Raw genomic sequence first — 24,076 nt, forward strand, 5'->3', positions numbered from 1 at the left:
GGAGGTAGCACATTTCCTCATGTTTGGATACTTATCCTCTGTGAGTTCCAAAACTGTCCAAGAGCCTCAGACTTCAGCTGAATGTCATCCTGTAGCGTCAAAATCTCATCCTCCACTGTTGAGGAGTTTTTGGTGAAACAGTGTTGCAATTTCTGGTGCAAGTGAATCGCCTTTAACATCTTCCCTAAATGGATAGCACTTAAATGTAGCGATTGGCTCAAGTACAGCTGAGTCTTGAAACTGTCTGTCAAAGTCTGACAGGCAATTTCAATCTGCTCTGTGTAGCGAATGCTGTTAAGTTGCGCACAAGCATACGCTACAGAGCAGATTGAAAATTGCGTCTCCAGCTCTGACTCGAGGTTTTGGATGTTCTCCAAATATCACCCGGAACAATGCTTCGTTGTGTCTGCCTTTGCTTTTGAATTCAGCCGAGTGAAAAATGACGGCAGTCCGATTAACTGCGATTTTAGCTCCCTCTCCTTTCTCTTTCTCAGATCGCTTTTGGGAAGGAAGTCAGTTTCGTAGTTTTTATGAACAGTTCGAAAGTGTCTTTCCACATTTTCCATCTTTGGAATAGCAATGATAGATTGACAGATCAGACAAACGCACTTCGATTGTGACATTGTGAGAAAAAAAAATCATCTTCCATTTCCACATCCAGCCCATACCCTCCCCAAACGTCTTTTTTTTTTTTTTAAATCCCTTCTTATAAATTGGAAGGCTAACTGGATCACTTAGATAGCCGGAGTTTTGCAGTAGCTCGTGCGAGATGACCAGTGTGTTAGAAGAAAAGAGATCTCAGACTGGCCGCCCTGTATGTCAATCAAGTGATAAACGCCATAGGGAGGATATATGATTTTTTTGAATGCAACGCAATCTACCTGCACTACCTTTGCGATCTACCGGTCGATCGCGGTTGACGCATTGGACACCCCTGATCTATAGCATCTGATGACCCTGATGCTCCTGAATCTAATTTCTTACTAGTATTTCCAAATGGATAAGTTAATATCTTTCACAAACTAAATGAGGAAAAAACAAGTCTCTAGTGAAGAAACAGCTTTAACTTAAAAATATCAAACTTATCCTTTAATATGTAGGTACGTTATGTTTATAAATGAGCAGCTTTAAAGACAGATTACCAGTGTACATTAATATTATTTTGCCAGTAGCCTAGGCTCTGTCCATGTCACTACAACAGAGGCAGACACTGTGCCCAGTACAAAACCAAAGCGGCCAGAATAAAGTGCTCTTTGACAAAATGTGAGACATATTAATGGTAAGGAAAAGGCCTAGTATGGGAGGCGCACATTTCACTCCTGCTCACAACACAACTCCCAACAATGAGGGCAAAAGAACGAGGGTACATCAGGCACATGTCTCGCTCTTTGTTGTCGCCACCCACTGTTGGGAGACCTCATACGTGGCAGGGTGCTGTTCTTGCTGCTGTGGATGACAAGATATCAGAGGACAGGAGACATGCACCTACCACTTTCTAGTGACGCCAGATGTGATTGTTAGAGCAAGAACACAGGAATCTCATGTATCACACTCTTCCTCACAATACCGTGTGATACATGTGTGTGAGAAGGCAAGAACACAGGCGGCTCATTTTGCATCTTTCTTGCACCATCATATGGTCCTCTGAGACACTGCAAGAATATAGCAGCCCATCTTGCTCCAGAAAAGAAGAACTAATGTGTCAACCTGTGCCACAGCAATTATATTTTTTGTATTCCATTCCTTCTTTTATGTTCTCCCGTTCAGGTAAACCTCACATTCAATCAACTTGAATTCGCATAATTTAAAGCTCTACTGTACAGGCCTATAACAGATATAATTCATAAGACTTTGTTTGCAAGTCGATATAACTTGGAGCCCCTTTAGCTCACGTCAACCAGTGTTTAAAGTACTGCCAACTGTGTGTACAAATCACTCACCAGAAGGCTCCATTTTTAAAAGGACTACTAACTGCACATTTAGAGGAGCTATTTTAAACACAGTGAAGCTGTCACACTTAACAGCCAGTCAGCGCCAATGGCTTCACTTTCCTCATTTTCTGACGCTTTCCACACGTTTAAATACCGGGACACTTGAAGTATATAAACACTTTATTAAACAGACAGCAAAATTCAGTAAAAAAAAAAAAAACATCTGAAGAGATTTGTAATGGCCAATAAATCCATCAACATACACACTTGACACCTGAGGTCTTTTTCTAAGCATCTACTTTGGTTGCTAAATAACAAAGTTATTAGCAGAAGTCTTTTGTTTGCAAGTTTTCAGGTACTTATTTATCACATTCAAGAGCTTAGTGATTTACCTTCCTGCAATACAGATGGATGGTGGTGCATTATTAAAAGTGTGTGGGGGAATCCATTTATTTAAAAGTCACATTAGGCAAAGAAACAGTCCAATCCCACACGTCAGCAAAGTGATGCTAGAGGTGACATACAAGGGAGAAAGGCAAGGGAGGAAGAGTCAGCACTAGGTAATACTTAATCACAAGAATTTACATCAAAACAGTATTGTTTTTTGTTTCATTATTTCACAAGTCCAGTTAAAATAACATTCCTAAACCCACCATAATTTAATTCAGGGTTATGAGGTGCTGGGACCTACTCCAATAATATCAGGTGTAAGGTAAACTTATAGAGTCACATACATCTGGAGGAAGCCATGAGTGAAGTGTGCTTAAAACTGTGTGTGGACAATTAGAAGGCTCACCGAGTGTCATATTTCTAATACCAATCCAACGCCTCATGAAAGTGGCACTCAAAGTAAGGGAGGTGATTTTGAACTACTAAGGGCAGTGGGGTCTGATTGCGATGGACTGTCTACAGCCGAAAAGTGTCCTAAAAAGATCCATATTACACATATGTGAGTCTCGTGTATGCAGAGCACATCACATGTGTTAAAGCAAACATAACCTGTTACAAACAAAAAAACTTTTTGCAATATCAGATTATTCACTGGCATTCAAAGACATCAGTGGACAAATGGCAAACGTGAATGAAATGTTGTCACAGGTGCTGTGTGTGCTCTCTCTTGTTCAGCGTTATGAAATTGCTGTAGGAGTCGATGTAAAGGTTGAAAGAATTGACAGCTATGTTTGGGAAAATATGAACGACAAAATATGCATTTGAGGCAAACTGTGTGTCACACTCTGTCAAAAGCACTGCCGTTAAGAGAGGTGAGAACGAAGAGCCACAAGAGGAGCAGAATTCAGTACTCAAAATCAACAAATCTGTCTAACACCACCAGCAGAAGCACAGATGAGGCTGCTGTAATAAGAGTATAATTTTAATATGTTACTGTACTCTGTGCAAATATCTATCTATCTATACTAATGAAAGGCAAAGCACTGACTGACTGACACTCACTCATTCATTCATTCATTCATTCTCCAACTTCCCGTGTAGGTAGAAGGCAGAAATTTGGCAGGCTCATTCCTTACAGCTTACTTACAAAAGTTAAGCAGGTTTCATTTCGAAATTCTACGTGTAATGGTCATAATGGTCGACAACATTTGCCATGTTGAACTTTCTTATTTATGGCCCCATCTTCACGAAATTTGGTAGGCGGCTTGCCTGCGCTAACCAAAACCAATGTACGTACTTATTTCGGTGGTATGACGCCACTGTCGGCCGCCATATTGAACTTTCCAACGGTCTTTGTTACTTATGGGCCCATCTTTAAGAAATTTAGTACGCGGGTTCCAAATGCTAACTGAATCCTACTTACGTACATATATACGTCCATAGCCTGCAGCTCGGTCGCCGTGTGAGGTGGCGTTGGGTCCCCCATCCCCACGCCTCCCACGTTGTTGGCTGCCTGCCTATATAAGGCCGTCCGTCGCTCCGGTCTCTTAATTCCCTTCCTTACTTCGCCACGGGATTCACGTCTCCCTGCCTTTTTATTTAATCCACAGCTTCTCCACTGTTTTATTGTTTGTTTATTACGATTATAGTTATTGTGTAGGTATTTTAGACTTACTTTACATTGTTCAGGTACCCATTTCCTTTATCGTTCCAACCGTAACCCCATTAACATGTCTATCGAGGTGATCACCATCGATCAAAGAACTGTCACTTACCGAGTGGTTTCCATGCCCGGAGATGCCACCAGCCTTTTCCATTCTCTGTGTTACATATTGCACGGCCATATCAGGCTCACTCTTGATATCCGGAGGAACATTGTGTCTTATGTATTGAATGACTGGGACAGGTTCAAGGTGTGGACTGATGACGGTACAGGAGATAATTAGACTACACAGGAGCACTAGAAGAGTGAAATGCTTAAGCCCTTCACCTATGGTTCTGCATGTGAGTTGATGGCTGCCACTGAATTGTTCGGTTGTCGCTTTCAAGTGTACTGAAATGGCCAAATATTTTACACCTTTGGACAACCGCCAATGCCTCTTAAACATCTTAGACTCACAGGTGACAATTTCAGTAGTGGACACTTTGATGTTTATGAATGTTTCAACTCTCAAAAGCTGGATGTGAAGTTATCGATGAAACCGGTTGTATGTTTACAACGCTTGACAGATGCCGAATGTCACTTCAACACAAGTCCTTCAAATACTGTCGTAATTGAAGCAAACCATGAAACTCAAACCGATTATGACAGCAGCAATCCAAGCTGTGAGATTTGAGACAAGCTTACTGTTCACATGGCCAACTGTACGTTACATGCTCAAGAGTAAGCTCAGCGCACAGCTTGGTCATGTTACAACCAGAGGGCCGAACTGACAACGTGGTATACAAAGAGATCCTTAACAAATAATTATTGGTTTATTTTCCCTCAATTTAAAAAGGTTTACTTTTCTTCTTAATAAAAATTTTAAGGCAGTACTTCGCCACTGCGAAGCGCGGGTATTTTGCTAGTCTACTGTATATCTATATACACACACACACACACACACACACACATATATACATATATATACATATACATATACATACAGTATAAAAAAGTCAATGTATGTATGTATGTATGTATGTATGTTCCAGCATCACTTCCGAACGGCTGAAGTGATTTCCTTGAAACTTTCTTATTGGTCGACTGAAAATACTGCAAGGTGAAATTGACCCTAACCCACCCCCTTGATGTTGCGGTCTTGTATGCATGTTTTCATCCAGTTGACACTCGGAACGACCACCAGAGGGCGAACTGGAGGTGACTGCCAGGATTCTTCATGTTTGAGTGAAACCTGTTGCTTCTGAAATTAAATAGAGTTGGCCAGTTCCGAGCGTCAACTGGATAACATACATACAAGGCCGTAAGACAAAAGCACATTAGAGAGTCTTCATTGTTTGTCACGCCGGCCAACACAGAATTGTAGAAGACACGAAGGATGTCACTTCTCACATTAAAGGAACGCAGTCTCCTAAGAATAAAGAACCTGCTGTGCCCTTTCTTATTTAGTTCCTCTGTGATCAGTCCAGCCTGTCACCAATGTTTACCCCTAAGTCCCTGTAGAAGTGAACCACCTCTTCATCCACTTCTTGAATAGTGACCGAACGCAGAGGCTCTTTGGTGCAGCAAAAGTTAATAAGCAGCAGGTTTTGCTGATGTAAAGCTGGGGCTATTTATGAAGGATGCATCCTTCAAGGTAGGAGATTACATTCATGAAGACAGACATGTCATTCTTAAGAAGAGGATGAAAAATAAAAACATGGATACAATAACAAATTTCAGAATTGTTCTTTCCAGCAGGATAACGTGCAATGTCACAAAGCTCAAATTATCTCAAACTGGTTTCTTGAACACGACAATGAGTTCACTGGACTCAAATGGCCTCCACAGTCATTAGATGTCAATCCAGCTGATCACCTTTGGGATGTGGTAGAATGGGAGATTAGTATCATGGATGTGCACTCAGGAAATCTGCAGCAACTGCATGATGCTGTCATGTCAATGTGGAGGAATGGGGAATGTTTCCTGCACCTTGCTGAATCTGTGTCATGAAGAATTATAAAAGGGGGCCCAACCCAGTACTACCAAGGTGTACCTCATAAAGTGGCCACTGAGTGTAATTAAAAAAATAAGATATTGCAGGAAGTGCACCTCTTCACTCCCTAAACAGTTATGTATGTGATGGCTACTTCCAATAGGATAACACGCCATGTCACAAAGCTCAGATCATCTCAAACTGGTTTCTTGAACATGACAAAAAGGACAAAGTGGTCTCAAATGGCCTCCACAGTCACCACATCTCAGTCCAACAGATCACCTTTGGGATGTGGTGGAATGGGAGATTCACATCAGGGATGTGCAGTGGACAAATCTGCAGCAACTGTGTGATGCTATCATATCAAAATGGACCAAAACCCTCCCTGAACCTTAAGAAGTCCTCCATAGGCTTCCTGTACTCCAACTATTCTCCAATGTATACCAGACTAATACACTTTCTCTAAATGAAAAAAAAAAAAAGATAACTAAAATGGGCAGCTAAACGAACAATGAGATCAATTAAAGGTAAACATAACTCCCTGAATGGTATACCAGTTAGAACAAAACCCTGCAGCCAATGGGTTTGCTCAGGACTGAGCGGGAGAACCACAGGTTATTGAGTGTGGAAATTTTAGTTGCATTACCTACACTCTACCACCTATCCGTCTCCAAACCCACTTACACATTTTAATGTTAGGGGGGTCATTACATGTACAGTAGCACAAGCTTTTTCTCAAAAAAAAAAAAACCTAATTTCACAAACACTCAAAACAACACCAATAATCAATTAAACCAATTCAAAGCAGTGACTTGCATTGCCTTTGGTGTTTATTGAAGTTCCTTACAACAACAGAACAGCAATTAGACAGCATTTCACACAGCAAGTGAGGTTCACTGTTCATTTGTCACTTTACAATTCCTCTCATTACAACAAAACAGGACACCTGTCAAAGTAGGAGTCTTTTCAAATGCGGAAGTAAAAAATATAGTCGATTTTATGGTATAATCAATACCAATACAAATATTCCTTGTTTTCTGGTTCATTACCTTAAAATGATGCCAGCAGGCTTGTGCCGACCATACAACTCTTTGGACCAGCACTGCAGGTGGGCTTCATAAAGAAAGAATGAAAATGATCTGTTTGGTTGTTGTCAAAATGACAAATGTGAACAACAGAAGAAATCCCAAGACCAGATGTTAAAGCAAAATAATATATATATAAACTAATTATATAGCACATTTTCATACAAAAAGTAGCTCAAAGTGCTTTACATAATGAAGAAAAGAAAAATAAAAGACAAAATAAGAAATGAAAATAAGACATTAGTTAACATAGAAAAGAAGTAAGGTTCGATGGCCAGGGTGGACAGAAAAAACAAAAAAAAAAACTCTAGACGGCTGGAGAAAAAAATAAAATCTGCAGGGGTTCCAGGCCACGGGACCGCCCAGTCCCCTCTGGGCAATCCTCTTTAATAAAACCCCTGTGTGCGTCCAAGTGTCCGTGTGTCTTCTGATGAAGTGCGCATGCGTGGGGCCGCGCTGCACATCGCACCCCACGGCACCGTTGTCGCACACACAGTGAATGACCTATCAGCGGACGCGCATGATAAGCAAATAAAGGACATAATTGCTGGGGAGAGTGCTTATTGGGTATTAATGATTGTGCACATAAAATCCGTTCTTGGGAGACGCCACACGTACAATTATCAGCTGCACGCCACACATTACATCAGTTGCTGGGGACACTCTGTTGATTGGCCACTGTTGTGACAGAAAATTAAAGACATACAGTGGTGTGAAAAACTATTTACCCCCTTCCTGATTTCTTATTCTTTTGCATGTTTGTCACACAAAATGTTTCTGATCATCAAACACATTTAACCATTAGTCAAATATAACACAAGTAAACACAAAATGCAGTTTTTAAATGATGGTTTTTATTATTTAGGGAGAAAAAAAATCCAAACCAAATAGTTTTCACACCACTGTATTACGGACATCAAAGCCAGTATTACTGTCAGAGAAAATTACAGGCATTTTACGGAAATACAAACCAGTATTACTGCGAGAGAAATTTAGTCACACAATACAGTGACACATATTACAGCCACATACAAGACAGTATTACTATAAGAGAAAATATTATGGATGTACAGTATCTACTAACAACATGCCACCCAAAACAAAAAGACACGTCAAGTAGGACACAAGACACAGACAATCAAATCGTATATAAGCAACATCTCCTGGAAGAATGGTCAGCTCAACAAATCAACAAAAGAAAGTCTGAAAGACAAAGAAAAATACAAGCAAATAGATCGATTAAAGAAAAAGAAAATGAGTGTCAGAAAAACGCTAAAAGAGAAAGACTCAGAAGAGCAAACCTTAGAAAAAGTTGCCATTTACTTGCCAGAACCAGTATTCAGCCACGGTCAGTTATATGTTGCATTATCAAGAGTCAGAAGTTTTCCAGATGTTGTTGTCAAGTTTGTAGATGTTCCTGAGCAAGGCAAACTGTTGCCAAATTCAGACAGAATATGTACAAGAAATTTTGTCTATAATGAAATTTTATAGAAATATTTCATGAGGTAAAAAAATAGAAATCTTTTCCTAAATATCTTCTTCAGATATTGTGTATTACAGATTGTTACAAAGTTTTACACTAAGGCAATATTAATTATACTTACTGTATTGTCATATACGTTTCTATTTTTATTATTATTTTACTTTAAGCTTCTTGCAAAAATATTTTTGACAAAAAAAAAATTAAGACAACAAACAGAATGAGGTCAAGGTCCCTTGTCATTTAATATAGACTGTTCCAACTAACGTTTATGCACTACTGTTCTAGCCTTAATGTCTAGTATGTATATATAATCATATCAATAAGATATGATATAATTATTAATATCATTTTGGCTACATATATATAGTTATAAATGCATGTCAGTATTAACTTCCATCAATCCATCCATTTACTATATTTCCAACATCCACTTATCCAGAGTGGAATCACAAGGAAACTGGAGATGATCTCTGCTAAAACTGGGCGCAAGGCGGGGACAACCCCTGGACAGGATGCCAGCACATTACAGGCAGAACACACTCAGCCAGTTTAACATCACCAGTCCACCTAGCCATGCATGTCTTTGGACTATGGGTGAAGATGTAATGCTAACACTCACAAAGGAGAGAATTTAAAGAAAACTGACTGCTATTGTGAACAACGCTGCAGATCCTCTCCCTGACACACCAACACTGAGGACTTTCAGTCAACAGCTTATTCAGCACAAGTGTGTCAAGAAAAGCTAAGGGGGCTCCTTTACAGTGAAAAGAAATACACACATATAGCGCCACACATGACCTGGGAATGCCAAAACAGATTTTTTTTACTTTTCTTTTTAATATTTATCTTTTTTTAGTCATTCAGGTGTGTGTGTTTTCAGACTGTTGTCAGTGTGTATATATATTTACCTATCTATGCTTCTGTAAACAGCCAAATTTCCCAGTGGGGACAAATTCAAGTTTGTTCAATTATTGATTTTTCTCTTTCTTTCTATCTAGCTCTCTATTACATAGTGCCTTTCACATCTATTTATCTCGGATATAGTGTCTTTTACATCTACTGTATCTATCTATTATACACTAATGATACATTTTATTCATATAGTGCCTTTTACATCTACTGTATCTATCTATTATACACTAATGATACATTTTATTCATATAGTGTCTTTTACATCTACTGTATCTATCTATTATACACTAATGATGCATTTTATTTATATAGTGCCTTTCCCATACTCAAGGCACTTCACAGAGTCTCAGAAAGAAACAGCAGGTATATGTAACACTGGATACAAATATTTCCTGAACAGAACACTAAAACAGATAGATACAGGATACACAAAGAATTAAATAGAATAAAAGACAATAAACCAGAGTAAAATACCAAATCCAATACTAAAAGAAAAGACTGGCAAATATCATCATTTCTGATATAAAACACACGCAAATTATACTGAGCACCTGGACAGAGAGGAAGACTGAAAGAGAGGACAGAAAGCCTTCCTGAACAGATCAGTTTGAAGGTTTTTCTTTAAAGAATGAATGAAGTCTAATTCATTTCGAGAGGTTATTCCAAAGTCTGGGCGCTATACAGCTGAAGGCCCTGTCATCCATAGAGTGCAGGTTAATGTGGGGCACAACAAGATTGACAAAATTATGAGGACCTTAGCAGACAAACAGGAGCACAGTGATGGAAATTGTCACCGATGTAGTCCGGTGTAAGAACGTTTAAAGCTTTGTATGTTAAAAACAGAATTTCATATTCAATCCTGTATGAAGCAGTGAGACAGTGGAAGCAAAGCAGGATGGGTGTTATGTGCTCGCTGTTGGTGGCTCATGTTAGGACTCCTGTAGCAGAGTTTTGAATTAACTGGAGCTGTGATATAAGATTAGAAGTGGTAACTGCAAGTAAAGAGTTACAATAATTGATACGGGATGTGATAAAAGCATGGACAAGTTCCTTTAGCAATACACTGCCTTTCGCATCTATTAAGTTATTTTCATTTATCAGCAGAGTGAGTTTGAATCTTGGCCTGCTCATTGCTTAAGTTGACTTTTAAAAAGTATACCTTTGGGATGTGTTTTCTTCTCACATCCTAAAGATGAGTGTGTAAGATTGATTAATCAAGCTGAAGCTTTATAACACACTGGTGAGGTCTCATCTGGAGCAGGGGTCGGCAACTCCAGCCCTGGAGGACCACCGTGGCTGCAGGTTTTCATTCTAACCCTTTTCTTAATGAGTGACCTGTTTTTGCTAGTAATTAACTTATTTTGAACTAATTTTATTTGACTTGCTCTTGAAGAATCAGGCCCCTTAACTGTTTTTTCCTTAATTAGCAGCCAAACAATAATGAGATACAAAATGAACCAAATCAACTGGTGTCCATCATACAATATCTGAAAATAAAGAAAGGTGAAGGAGTCAGGAATGCCGATCTGCTCAGGTCCACAAAAGATTTTATCAGTGCTAGAAAAGAGAAACTCAACAGTTTCGTAAATATCTGCTAATGCACCATGAGAGCAGCAACAAGTCACAGAATTAAAGAACAGATTTAATTAACAAGAATCAGGACCTAATTAAGCAGCTGGTTGGAGTTTGAGGCCCTGACTTAGTTGGTCTTCTGATGGCTCACTCGCTTCACATTTCATTTCTCTTTGGGTGCTATTTAAGTAAAGAAATGAAGCAATTCAGAGGAATAAAGAAGAAATTCAGGAAAACAAATCTTAATAGAGATGTCAATTAAAATGAATTCACAAGAAGTTAATTAGCAGCACAAACAAGGCACTCATTAAAAAAGGGTTAGAATGAAAATCTGCAGCCACGGTGGTCCTCCAGGACTGGAGTTGGCGACCCCTAATCTGCAGTACTGTGTGCAGTTTTGGTCTCCAGGCTAGAAAAATGACACAGCAGCACTGGAAAAGGTCGAGAGAAGAGAGACTCGGCTCATTCCAGGGCTACAGGGGATGAGTTATGAGGAAAGATTAAAAGAGCTGAGCCTTTACAGTTTAAACAAAAGGAGATTAAGAGGAGACATGAGTGAAGGGTTTAAAATGATGAAGGGAATTAGTCCAGTGGATCATGACGGTGACTTTGAAATGAGTTCATCAAGAACACGGGGACACAGTTGGATTTTGTTAAATGTAAAACTCACACAAAAATAAAGATGTTTTTTTCTTTACACAGACATATGGAATAACTGACCAAGTAGTGTGGTTGACAGTAGGAACTTAGAGACTCGACAATATTTTTTTGGAGGTTTTGGACATATAGGACTGGCAAGCTTTGTTGGGCTGAATGGCCTGTTTTCATCCAGATTGTTCTAATATTCACTGATACTAAACTCACCTATATGAATAAGTGTAGATACAGGGCTTTCAGAAAGTCTTCAGACCCCTTCACATTTTGTTATGGTCTGTCTATAAAGTAATACTCAGTACCCCCAGGATGACAACACAAAAACAGGATTTATTTTTTTTTTTTTGAACTTTTGCAAATTTATTAAAAATAAAACTGTCCCACGGACACAAATATTCAGACCCTTTCTTCCATGATTACTTACAGCCCCTTTAGCAGTGTTTCCAGACTGGAGTCTTCCTGGATTAGATATGACAAGTGTTACACATCTGGATCTATAAATTTTCCAGCACTTTTCTGTGCAGACCCCCTCAAGCTCGGTCAGGTTGGAGACCATCAGTGGAAAGCTAATTTCAGATCTTCTGAGGCATTCGATTGGGTTTACATCCTGTCTCTATCTGGGCTACTCAGGGACATTCCCAGAGTTGTCCCTAAGCCACTCCTGTGCTGTCTTTGCTTCGAAGGTGAAACTTGGCCCAGTCTGAGGTTGAGAGTTCTCTGGAGCAGGTTTCATCAGGTGTATCTCTGTCCTTTACAGCATTCAGGTTGTCCTCAACCCTGTCTAGTGTGCCATTTCCCATGTTGCCACCATGATGCTTCATTTTTGAAATGTACTGCGCAGGTGATGAGTGGTGCTTGGTTAGACAGGACACTCAGCTCAGTCTCATCAAATCAAAGAATCATGTTTCTCAAAGTCCAATAAGTTCTTTAGATTCTATTTTGATTCCAATCCAGCTTCCATGTGTCTTTTACTGAGGAGAGGCTCCTGCCTGGCCACTCTGTCATAAAGCCTAGATCTATAGTGTGTTGCATTGTTGGTTGTCCTCCTAGAAGTTTTTTTCATTCTCCGCACTAATTCTCTGGGGCTCAGCAAGAGTGACAATCAGGTTCTTGATCACCACTCTTACCATTGCCCTTCTATCCTGATTGCTCAGCCAACTCCAAGAGTTGTACACACTCCAATATTTTATGAATTTTAAAGGCAGTTGTGATCTTGGGAACATTCAATGCTGTAGGAATGAGTTGACACCCTCCCAGATCTCTACAGTGACAATTCTTTCCCTCGGTTTTGCAGGCAATTCATTCAACCTCACAGCTTGGTTTTTAGATCAACTGTGGTACAGGTTTTATTATCCTGGTTTTGGGATTAGTTAGTGGATATTAAATCTTTACTATCAGTGAGTTCTCTCGATTAGTTTTTAGGTTCATCTGTAAAGTTGCAGGATTATAATTCTACATCATACTCCTCTGCCTACTTTATTGTTTTAATTTATCTGCAATCTGAAATCCTTTTCAAAAATCAAATCATTCCAAATGCTGGTCACACTGGAATATTTTAAATCTGCATTAAATGATCAGAGTGTATGGTTGTAGACATTTTTAATATTTATCGGCATTTTAATTGTAAATTAAGCTACTATACACAGAAAATAAAAACAAATCTGTGGTCCAAGCCAAGTTTCCCTTTTAAAAATAATAAGCAGTACTAAATATTAATGCAAATATTATGAGTTGAAGTCTCTTCATTAGACACAAGAAAGGTCTTTGTATACTTTCACATTATTCTTCTATCCTAATGCTGAACCAGTTTTTCATTTTTCTTTTCTTCTTCAGTAGTGCATACTGGGAAGGCATGTTATTCCAAAAGCAATGCGCTAAAGACACAAATCAGCTTGACATGACACATTCCCAATTTTAGTATCACAAAGTCCCTCTTCTGCTTTGTACAAAATGGACGTACAGTTGCGTGTTTTTGAAATTAAAGATGGTGCTCCTCGAGAATCAGTGATGGTGCTGCTGCTCTTTTTAATATGTCTTATATACATTTCTCTTCTGGTTCGTCCTGCTCCCTCTTCAAAACCGGTCCCCCCTACACACAGCCCACATGGCATTTCTCGATTCCTATTGGTTCGTCCTGCTTCCCCACACGCAGCCCACATGGCATTTCTCGATTCCTATTCCTCTTCTTCCAAACCCTTCCCCACGCTGCCTGCGGCTTCCCAAACACCCACACACCGCTTTTCTCGATTCCTATTCCTCCTTCGGACTACCGCGTTCCCAGCTCCTCTCTCATGACCCCATTGGTGTCACGTCACCGCCCTATATCTAGCCTGACCGCGTGACCTTTTACTTCAGTCATGTGTGCTCCTGGGAGTCTTTTTCCGTAGCCTGCTACAGGAAGGTACTCTCTCGACCATTGGCATTGATTTGGGTCCTTGTTATTTTCGTTATACTACGACGGTTGTTTCCTAAGCCTTTGTTATAAAATGAACGGTTCGACGGGTTTTTGTACAACGTCATCTCTATTCTGGGAAACCAGCAACTGCCTGTTCCTATCAGTGGGTTATTTCTTGACACAAATGGTTGACGAAGGCAATGCACTCATACTACGACATCGGGCAGTAGATTTCATTGCATCACATTGGGACAAATTTGGAGACGTTCTTCCTGTTGTTCTTTCCAACGCAAGTCGAGTTATCACAACAAGTACATGGCAACATCTGGAGTTTATGGTGGTGAAGCTGAAATTCAAGATCTTTCCGAGATTCTCCATGCTACCATTGTCATTTACTTTAAACACGACCCCAACATCCTGCCTTGAATTACGTTTGGACAGATTTGCGTTAATCTACAACAACCAGTCTTTAGCCACGGTCAGTTGTACGTGACTTTTTCTAGAGTTAGATCTTTCGACTCATTATCTGTCGTCTCCAGCAAAACACCTATTCACAATGACATCTTTCAAGAAGTATTTCTTTCTTCTTGATTTATGAATTCCTTTCTCATCGTTTTCCGTTCCTATTCTTACACCGCTGTATGCTACAGCGGGCGTCAGCTAGTACATAAATGATCTGGTAAGAATATAATCAATAAGCTGGTTAAATTTGCAGATGATACCAGGCAGAAGGGTAGATCATCAGTTGGGACTTGCATAGCATATGGACTTTGTCATATTAATTTAATGCAAGTTAATGTAAAGTACTACATGTTGGAAATAAACATATTTAGATTTAAATACACAATGTGAGGTCTGAAACTTGAAAGTACCCCTTAATAAGAAGGACATGAGAGTCCTAATGGATTATCTAGATCAAGACAGGGGACAGAAGTGATTAAGAAAGCTAACAGCATGTTAGGTTATATAGTGCCTGATATGTGGAGTTCAAGTCAAAGGAGGTCACGATGAAGTTATATAACGCAACAGTGAGGCCTGGCCTCACCTGGGGTACTGTGTTCAGTTTTGGTCTCCTTATTACAAAGAAGGCACAGCAGCACTAGAGAACGTCCAGGGGAGAGTAACTAGACTGAATCCTGGACTGAGAGGTGTGTGCTATGAGGAGAGACTGAAGGAATTGAACCTTTTCAGTGTAAGCAAATGGAGGTGAAGAGGGGACATGATTGAAGTGTTTTAAAATATGAATTAGTAGAGTGGATCACGTTGTCTACCACAGTGACAAGAGCAACATTTCTTCCTGACTGTTAAATCATTGGGTTATTTTAACATGCGAATTAAACATTTTATTATTGAACAAAATGCACAATAAAATTTTATCGTAGCTGGCAGTCAACATGTTAAAACAAATTCTACAACAAGAACACGATTCCATGATTGGAAACTAAAGAGCAGAATTCACACAAATGTTAGAAATGTTTCCTCCATGTAAAGAACCACAGACACAGGGAATAAGTGATCAAGTAGTGTGGTGGTGAGTAGGACTATAGGGGCCTTCAACAACAACAACATTTATTTCTATAGCACATTTTCATACAAATAATGTCGCTCAAAGTGCTTTACATGATGAAGAAAGAGGTAAAATGACAAAATAAATAAGAATTAAAATTAGGGAACACTAAGAGTAAGGTCCGATGGCCACGGAGGACAGAAAAAACAAAAAAAAAAAAACTCCAGACGGCTGGAGAAAAAAATAAAATCTGCAGGGGGTCCGAGGCCACGAGACCACCCAGCCCCCTCTAGGCATTTTACCTAACATTAATGACCTCAATCAGTCCTCATGGTATTCAGGGTTCTCATGGAAGAATTTGATGTTATCAAAAAGATTAATGAGTGTGTTAAGCTGAATGGCCAATCCTCATCACAATATTTCTAACATACAGCACCTTGGGAAGAATATGGAGATTTCACACAGCAGGCTTCCCAGTCAGGAATCAAACCCGTGAACCTTCAGTTTCTAGAGCTTGAAGATCCTGTTTCTCTGACACATACTCAAGTGAGAATAAATCAGGAAATAATAATGAACTGATCTCAGTTGTTTAAGATGGGAGCTCCGAACACACGTTTTAAATGACGACACAAATTAGAAATATTATACTTCCTATTACCCAATTAGTCTGCCGTGAATATCTTGCTTGTACTTAATAATACTGCTTTATTATTCGCACAAGCATTAAAAAACATTTGAAGAATTAAATAACAATTTATCTTTCTTAAATATCCAGGAGAGGCTGAACAAAGGCCAGAACATTTTTCTTTTGGCAAATAAGACAATCACAGTCAGTGCACATCTCAAGGACGTCTGTGCCATATATCAGAATGATTTAAGCGTTTTCATAATATTATGAACTCTATTCCTTTACTCACCAGTTTCTTATTTTTGAGTCCTTATTAAATAGCTGTATTTTAATTGCTAAAATTAAAAAGAACAGTTCAAATAATGCTAGAAGTTGCACAATTTAAAATTAAAAAGGAAGACGCCATAATTCTTTCCACACATTGGTTAGTGGTCACAACAGTTTCTTTGCTTGTTTCATTGGAAGTTTATTTTTGAAATCTTCATTCTGAAATTGTGTGTTAAGTTACATTATTGTAAACAGAGCAAAAGTGGACCAGCATGAGCGAACATTATATATTATAAATGCAAATGGAAGGATAATTGAAAGCTAAAATGAGAATGGCAACAAACACAAAGGTCACTGCTGCACACAAACAGCAGCAAATCTGAAAGAATGAAATCTGAATTCACAAAGAAATGCACCTCTAATAATTTTCTTCATTAACACATGCTATCCAGGACTAGTGTAGTTATAGATGAGCAAAGTCCAACCTACCTTCCAGTTGCCCACACATTAAATCTACTTTACAGCCCCCGTTTAATAGGATTTTAATCATCTAAAGAAATAAAAATGTATCAGATTTGGCCGTCTTTTTCTCCCCTGCTGTTTCTGATCTTGCTGCATTACTTTCACACCATTAGTGGCAGATGTGATAAAGAATGAAACACCCCATTAACTCTTCGCGTATATCTCTCAGTTTCGGAGGCCAGGGTCTCATTACAAATTTCTCATTCTGCTTCAGGAAGCAGATGACATCCGATAATGCCAGTTATCAGTCATTAGGAGCCCGCAGCACCTCAAGGACCTCTTTTAATTATCTTTCAAGCTCTTCAACCTAGCAGCAGGACAAAAACTACATTTTAGACTCCTAAACTGTTAGTGGAGGAATTCATAGGAAATTAACATTCCCAATTTAGTCGGTTGAACAATATCAGTGAACCCTGATCCTATTAGCATGTTCATTACCTGCACAACAAAACCCCAAGGGAGACGTCTGCCCCGTCTCTCTGCACAGATGAAGAACAGCACTGCCTTAAAGTTCCTTTACCATTTATAGCTTTACACTACCAACACTTTAACATTAAAATGAAAATAATGAGTATTCATAAGATTTATTGCTTTTAGTGGGTCTGCTGGCTGCATTTCTTTATAAAGTTAAGGTGACATTAAGCGCTTGCAATATATGAAAAACCCAAAAAGAAAAAAAATCATTTAACACATAAAGAGCTGGGAAAATAAAGTATAAATAAGTACATATTTAAAAACAGAGCTACAAAAATGACAAAAAAATCTGCATGTACTACGCAAACAGGCTTGTCCATAACAATCCAGTCATGTTTATTACAAAATCAAATTCAAAAACATAAAAATAAAACCTGAACATTTAGGAGTTTTGAAAATATCCACATTAGTCAAAATGCTCTGAACACTTTCACGGTGGCACCTATTGGACACGCATCATTTTTTGGGTGCTTTCTATTACCCTTAATCGAGAAGGCCCCTCATTCCAATTTTCAATCTTCTGTTAAGGTCATTTATTGATGAGTGGAGACTTCAACCTGCCATTATCCTTTGGTGCAGCATTTCTTCACAGGACACCTTGTCAGACATGGGGGCCCCTGATGAGCAGTCAGTGAAATGATGCTTAGCCAATTTTGCTTTGCCTCCCATGGCCATGTCTGGGTAATTTGCCATCTTCTCAGGACAAGCCACCCTCAAGCCAATGTGACACACTGAAAAGGATATAAAAACTACCAACCCTTTCTAGAAAGAAAAAAATGGAGACGCTGTGTTTAAATTAATAGATTGTTGGTAAAAAAAAAAAAAAAAATTAAGATGGATGACAATTGTGTTTCTATTCACATATAATTTGCATGTGTTTGTTTATAAAGGTACGGCTTAGCAATTTACTATTGCTGTAATAAATCTGTGCCAGCACCTCAAGCCTGAATGTACTCCATGAAAATAAACCGAAATTCGGGGGAAAAAAAAAGCTTCAGAACTTATTTATGTGAATGTTTAAAATTACAAATGTTTTCCAAATAGCGACTATTAATAAATGGCAGTTACTTTAGGCTGCTTGGGTCATGCAGATGGCTCAATTTACTTGTTAATGCCAAAATGATCATTTTTTTAACAAAACCTTTTTAAAAGGTAAAAATAGACAGAAAAATTAAATATTTCAGTATGTAGATTCATTTAATATAAACACACTTTCAATTTATGCATCCCCAGATAATACAATTTCAACTAAGCCCTGTAAATTATTAAGAATAAAAGTACAACTCAGTAGTGAGATACCCAAAACACTATTGAGGAATTACAATTGCAGATTCCTGCCAATTCCAGATCCAGCTGCTGCATGCCTCAATTCCACCAACTTTATTTTCTGGTAAATGTGTAAAAATAAATAAATAAATTAACAAATAAATAAACCTAACCGTCCAGTTCCTTCACCAGAATCTGTCTCAAAAAATAACCAAGACTGCTTGTTTAAACACTTTTTTTGCAATTTTGATCAGGCTGACATACGCAACTGCAATTAATCCACAACCACGCATAAGTTACACTGCTCAAGCATTTTTATCTTTCAAATTTAATGCCAGAGTCATGTATACAAGGTAAATGGTACCCGTTTAGGATTTGGAAGGCTGAAGTGAAAAAGAAAAAAAAAAATGTTAATGAAAGTCAGCATATTCCCCTAATTAAGTCTGGGCTTTGCTGCTCTGACCCTGGTACAGTACCATCTGTAATTACAGCTTGTCCTATATATCATCTGTTCTTAACACAGCTTCAGTGGCTAAGACAGACAGCTGCTACACTATATCCCTGCTCAACCTAGCGGCCATCTGACTCTAATTGTAGCACACAGCTTGATGTAATGCCGGCCATAAAGACGCAAACTACAGCAAAGGTAGGGAACACAAGCAGTCTGCCAACTTTAGGCAGCAAAGCAGGGAATGTCCTGTCTAGGTTGTTATGATGATTAATGGACAAGGTACAGCAAGGGTCATAATTAGCAAAGCACAAAAGTAGTATTTATTCTTATTGTACTAAAAGAAAAATAAATGAGTGAACAAGCAAAACAAAATTACAAATGTACCTATCCCTATACACAAATATACAGGTATACTGTATGTATATATTATACATACAGATAAATGAAAGTATATCTATATATATCTCAGAGAAGTCACCCAGTGAGGGCAACTGACTCAGTACCTTCTGGAAGGAGGCGTCTCACTTCAAATCTGAGCCATGTTGAAGCATGGAGGTGCACAAAGACAAGATCTACTAAACCATGCAGCTTTACAGACTTAACAGAAGGCTAAATCCTGTATTTCTGTTATTTAGTGCCATTGTACATTTGTTTAGTTTTGCTTTGCTTTATTAGACAAATTGAACAGGACTACCCAGCCAGTATCCCAATGTTTCTTTTCGACTCAACTCCCAGTAACTCTTGGCCACTGTATCTCTCTCATATATATATATATATATATATATATATATATATATATATATATATATATGGGGAGCAGAGGAGTGTATACGCCTAATAAGCCCAAATAAGAGCAAAACACGTGTTGCATACTCTGCATTATCTGACAGTAACCTATGCAACATATTTTATTTATATATATATATATATATATATATATATATATATATATATATATATATATATATATACTGTATATATACACATACACACACACACGAGGGAGGGATCTAAAAATTTCAGGAATCGATCAACTGCAGTGTGAAGGTATCAACTATGCCACTAGATATTACATGCCTAAAGTGTTGTTAAATCGTCTGCCAAGTGACACTCTGCTAAGTTGATCAAGTTGTCCGTTTTGGACATTTATCCTACAATCATACAAGCAACTTCGTTGATTTTTTTTTTTTTCTACAAGTCGAAAAACGCACTGGCTGTGTTACTTGGGTTCACCTAGAAAATGTATTAAGACAATAGGCCTTGGTTATAGAGCAAATGATTAATTGGATGTATCAGAAGTACTTTGTAACTAGTAACTAATGGAATAATTTTCTACATACAATATTTGTAGATTTTTTTTTATATAAAACCAGTGGCTAATATATTTAGGTCACTGGAACTTCTTACACTTGAACCTGCTAAATACAATTAAGTGAAACATTCCTACCGTAGATCAGTTACTGCTTTTCCTAGCAACTGACCTTGGCTTTTGTTTGTGGTCATTAAAAATACAGTTTTAAAGGTAACTGTACTGCTTTTAAATTGAAACAGGTATAAGCAGGAATAATTGAATTTTGAAATATAATTTCTCCTGTTGTACATTCTGTAAAAATGGGAGCTTCAATTAGATTAAATCTTGTACTATTAGAAAGCTTTGCAGGGTTAAAAATCAAAAGCAATACACAACTTGTTTTTTTAAAGTTAGTTGCATGTTACATTTTTTTGTGGTCATTTATTTGTATAATTTCATTATTATGGCTTTAAGCCCCAAACAATTTCAAAACGTTATTAGAAAGCTGAACTCGCTTACTTCATATCATTTCTTCATTTACTGTAGAATGCCTAGTTGGCCGCATTCACACAAAGTTTGGGGTTGCCAGCCCTGAAAGACTGCAGGCCTCAGAGGTTTGTTCTTTTCAGGACATCGTTAGCCTCGAGTTTTGTTTTCCACTCTTTTGTTCCTCTCTGACCTTCATATAATCATAAAGAACCTTAAGTGCTCAAATTATTGAGGCAGGGAGTGGAGATGCGTTGCTTCTTGATCAACACACAAAAGTAAGAATTTCATTTCAGTGTAATGTCTACAAGTGACAGCAATTATGCTATAAACCTATAAATTGACATAAAATAACAAACAACTTCCTTGAAGGATTAAAACAACATTATACCTTTTTCAAACCTGCTTAATCCAATTCAGGTTTTACAGGCTATTTCCTGGGCAGCACTGACTGGGTGTACCGCAGGCAACAAACCTGGGAAGAATTGACACCCTGCCCCAACTCACATTGGGGCCAATTTAGAGCGAGCAATTAACGTATCCTGCAAATCCTGGAGATAAAACTGGAATACTTGAGGAAAGCTCAGGCAGACATGAACAACAACGGCGTATGAGATTTACACCTGAGATTCTGGATCTGTGAAGCAGTAGGGCCGTTGACTGTACTACTGTGCTTAACACAACACCAGCAGATATAACAATGGTAATGATAATAACACTAGGTTATTAGGAAATTTACAAGAAACCAAAGTTGTACAATAACATTTCATTAAAACTATTTCTGGCAGGAAACTAATAATCTTATTTTCTTTGCTTACATGAAAACTGTTAAAAAAACATTCTAGTAAATAATGTTTTACTAAATAACAAATCAAACCGTTTCATTAAAAATAAGAGCTTTAAATCTAAAGAGCCAAGGTCAATTTTAAGTGTATGGTGCTGTATCTGTATAATCCCTTAGACCAGCCTTCAGCCAAAAGTCAGGAGAATGAATAATGCTGAAGGAGAAAGCAATCCGCTACCTCTTTAAACAATATGCTGCCTCTTCAGAGCGCATCGAGTCACAGTCCCTCATAGAAACACAGAAACACAACAGATGACGGATTTCTTACCAGCCGATTTATGCGAACAAATTCTTCTGGGGTTTTAGCCCACGGTGGAAGTTCGACATCAGACACCACCGTTCCATCATCCATCACTCCCAGACTGTAGTCATTAGAGTTGACAAACATCTCCGGAAGATAATAAAATTCTGGGATTAGTTCCTGTATGTATAAAACAAAAGGAAAATATTAAACGTGAATTGTGATTAAATATCACATTAAACAGCTTGCACATAATAGTACACACAGTACAATGCCCATGTATTTACAGTATTTATTCTTACCTCCATGTTTACTCAGACATATTCTGTACTGTCTTTTTAAGCACTGAGCATTTTAACCCATCCTTAGGCCGGCCTTGGATTGTGGAATCTGAGCAAAACTAGTAGCAAAAACCAGCACTGGATGGGCTGCCAGTTCATCTCAGGGTTAAAACACTTATTTAAAATAAAATCCAATGCAACATTCTTACTCATCATCTCTCACACACATACACATTTTTACACAGCAATGCACCTTTCCCAAACCCTCATTAATATCATCATTACTGCGTACTGTGGCGAGTGGCTGGGGGTGGTACCCAGCCGGGACGCCCAGGAGGACCAGAGGAGGGCTTACGCCTCCTCCAGACCACGAGGGGGGAGACCGCCCTGGTGGCTTTGGTGGACTACAGAAACTAAGCTTGGAAGATGAACTCTATAGGGGCCCGTGGTCACCACCAGGGGGCACCCGAATACCTGAGGAGCCCTGACCCTCAGCACTTCCGCCACACCCGGAAGTGCTGGGGGTAAGAAGACCCTGGAGCACATCCGGGTGTGTATAAAAGGGGCCGCCTCCCTCCATGGAAGGGCTGGAGTCAGGAGAGGAGAAGGACAGAGCTCGGAGGAGAGGAAAGGAGGCGGCCTGAAGAGAGAGTGAGGCATTGTACTGAGGCCTGGACTTTTGGGGTTGTGGTGCACTAGTGTAAGTAGTAGTATGTATAATAAACGTGTGTTGGGTGAACCATCGCTGTCCGCCTGTCTGTGTCCGGGCCATCGTCCACAGTACCTTGTACTGAAAGAAAACACAAAAGAAGTCTCAATTGTGGTCACTATAACACTGACTACTGCAGGAATGTTACATTAAAATGAAATTGCTTATCACGCTCCTATTTATTTTCTTTTAAATACCATAGAGAAATCAAGATCAAAAAGAACAGGAAGCCTGGAAGGATAAAGCCTTGAATCCAGTGACATGTTAAGAAAACTTTTTCTCAAAAACAGGACAAGACATTGTGTAGGCAAACTTAAAATAAATGTGGACCTACAGAACTGAGTGAAGGTGCTTTTCAAGAAACTGTCAGAGAGCCGTGGACCCTCAAGCAATTTGAAAGACCCCGAGGATTTAGGAGTGGATTAATCACTACTGGTAACCAGCAAGAAACGTTTTTGTGAGGGGTTAAAAAAAAAAAAAAAAGAACAGAAGGTCACAATGCCCAGCATCCACCGACTTTAAGAGAGCACTCAACTACATAATTTTTAAACTCTCAAAGTAGTAAAGCATTTCTTAAACCCACAATGATCTAATCAGCAAAATATACAAGCTACATAAGAATGGAGTAGAGGGAAAAAAAGCGTTGGCAGAGGGCGTCAACTGCCTTTAGTTTCAGTGGCACAGGAGCTATTTTCATTGTTTTCTTTTTTTTCTTAGCATCACCTTATCTGTGGAGGGATTGTCATGCAGTGGTCCACATTCACATGGAGTATTCAGTGTCCTTCCCAATGATTTGCGCATTTGTTTAAGGGGTCGAAACCAAATTGACAAATTAAAGCTTGTTTGAGAGGATTGCCTCGTAAAGAACTGGCATTCTATGCACTGCGCCCTTTCCTGGTACTTTAACAGGCGAATTAGATGGAAAAATTATTTCAAGGGTTTAGGCATAAAAAGTACAAATGACACCAATGTACTAACAGAAGTAGCAAACTATTATTTCGGACCAGCCAAAGTTCCTGCCATCGCCCAGGTATGAAGTATCTGAATAATAC

At 38.8% G+C, this 24,076-nt stretch overlaps 1 protein-coding gene across 6 annotated transcripts in view; it reads right to left on the reverse strand.

The window, feature by feature from the left end:
* Positions 1-24,076, reverse strand: part of lrba (LPS responsive beige-like anchor protein) — a 792,225-nt gene that overhangs the window by 209,798 nt on the left and 558,351 nt on the right. For all 6 annotated transcript variants that reach the window (XM_039750242.1, XM_039750239.1, XM_039750241.1 and 3 more), the window contains one exon: positions 22,062-22,214. In XM_039750242.1, the coding sequence (XP_039606176.1) occupies positions 22,062-22,214 (153 nt within the window). The remainder of the gene's footprint in view (positions 1-22,061; positions 22,215-24,076) is intronic.

Source organism: Polypterus senegalus, chromosome 4 (assembly GCF_016835505.1).
Source record: "Polypterus senegalus isolate Bchr_013 chromosome 4, ASM1683550v1, whole genome shotgun sequence".
Lineage (NCBI taxonomy): Eukaryota > Metazoa > Chordata > Cladistia > Polypteriformes > Polypteridae > Polypterus > Polypterus senegalus.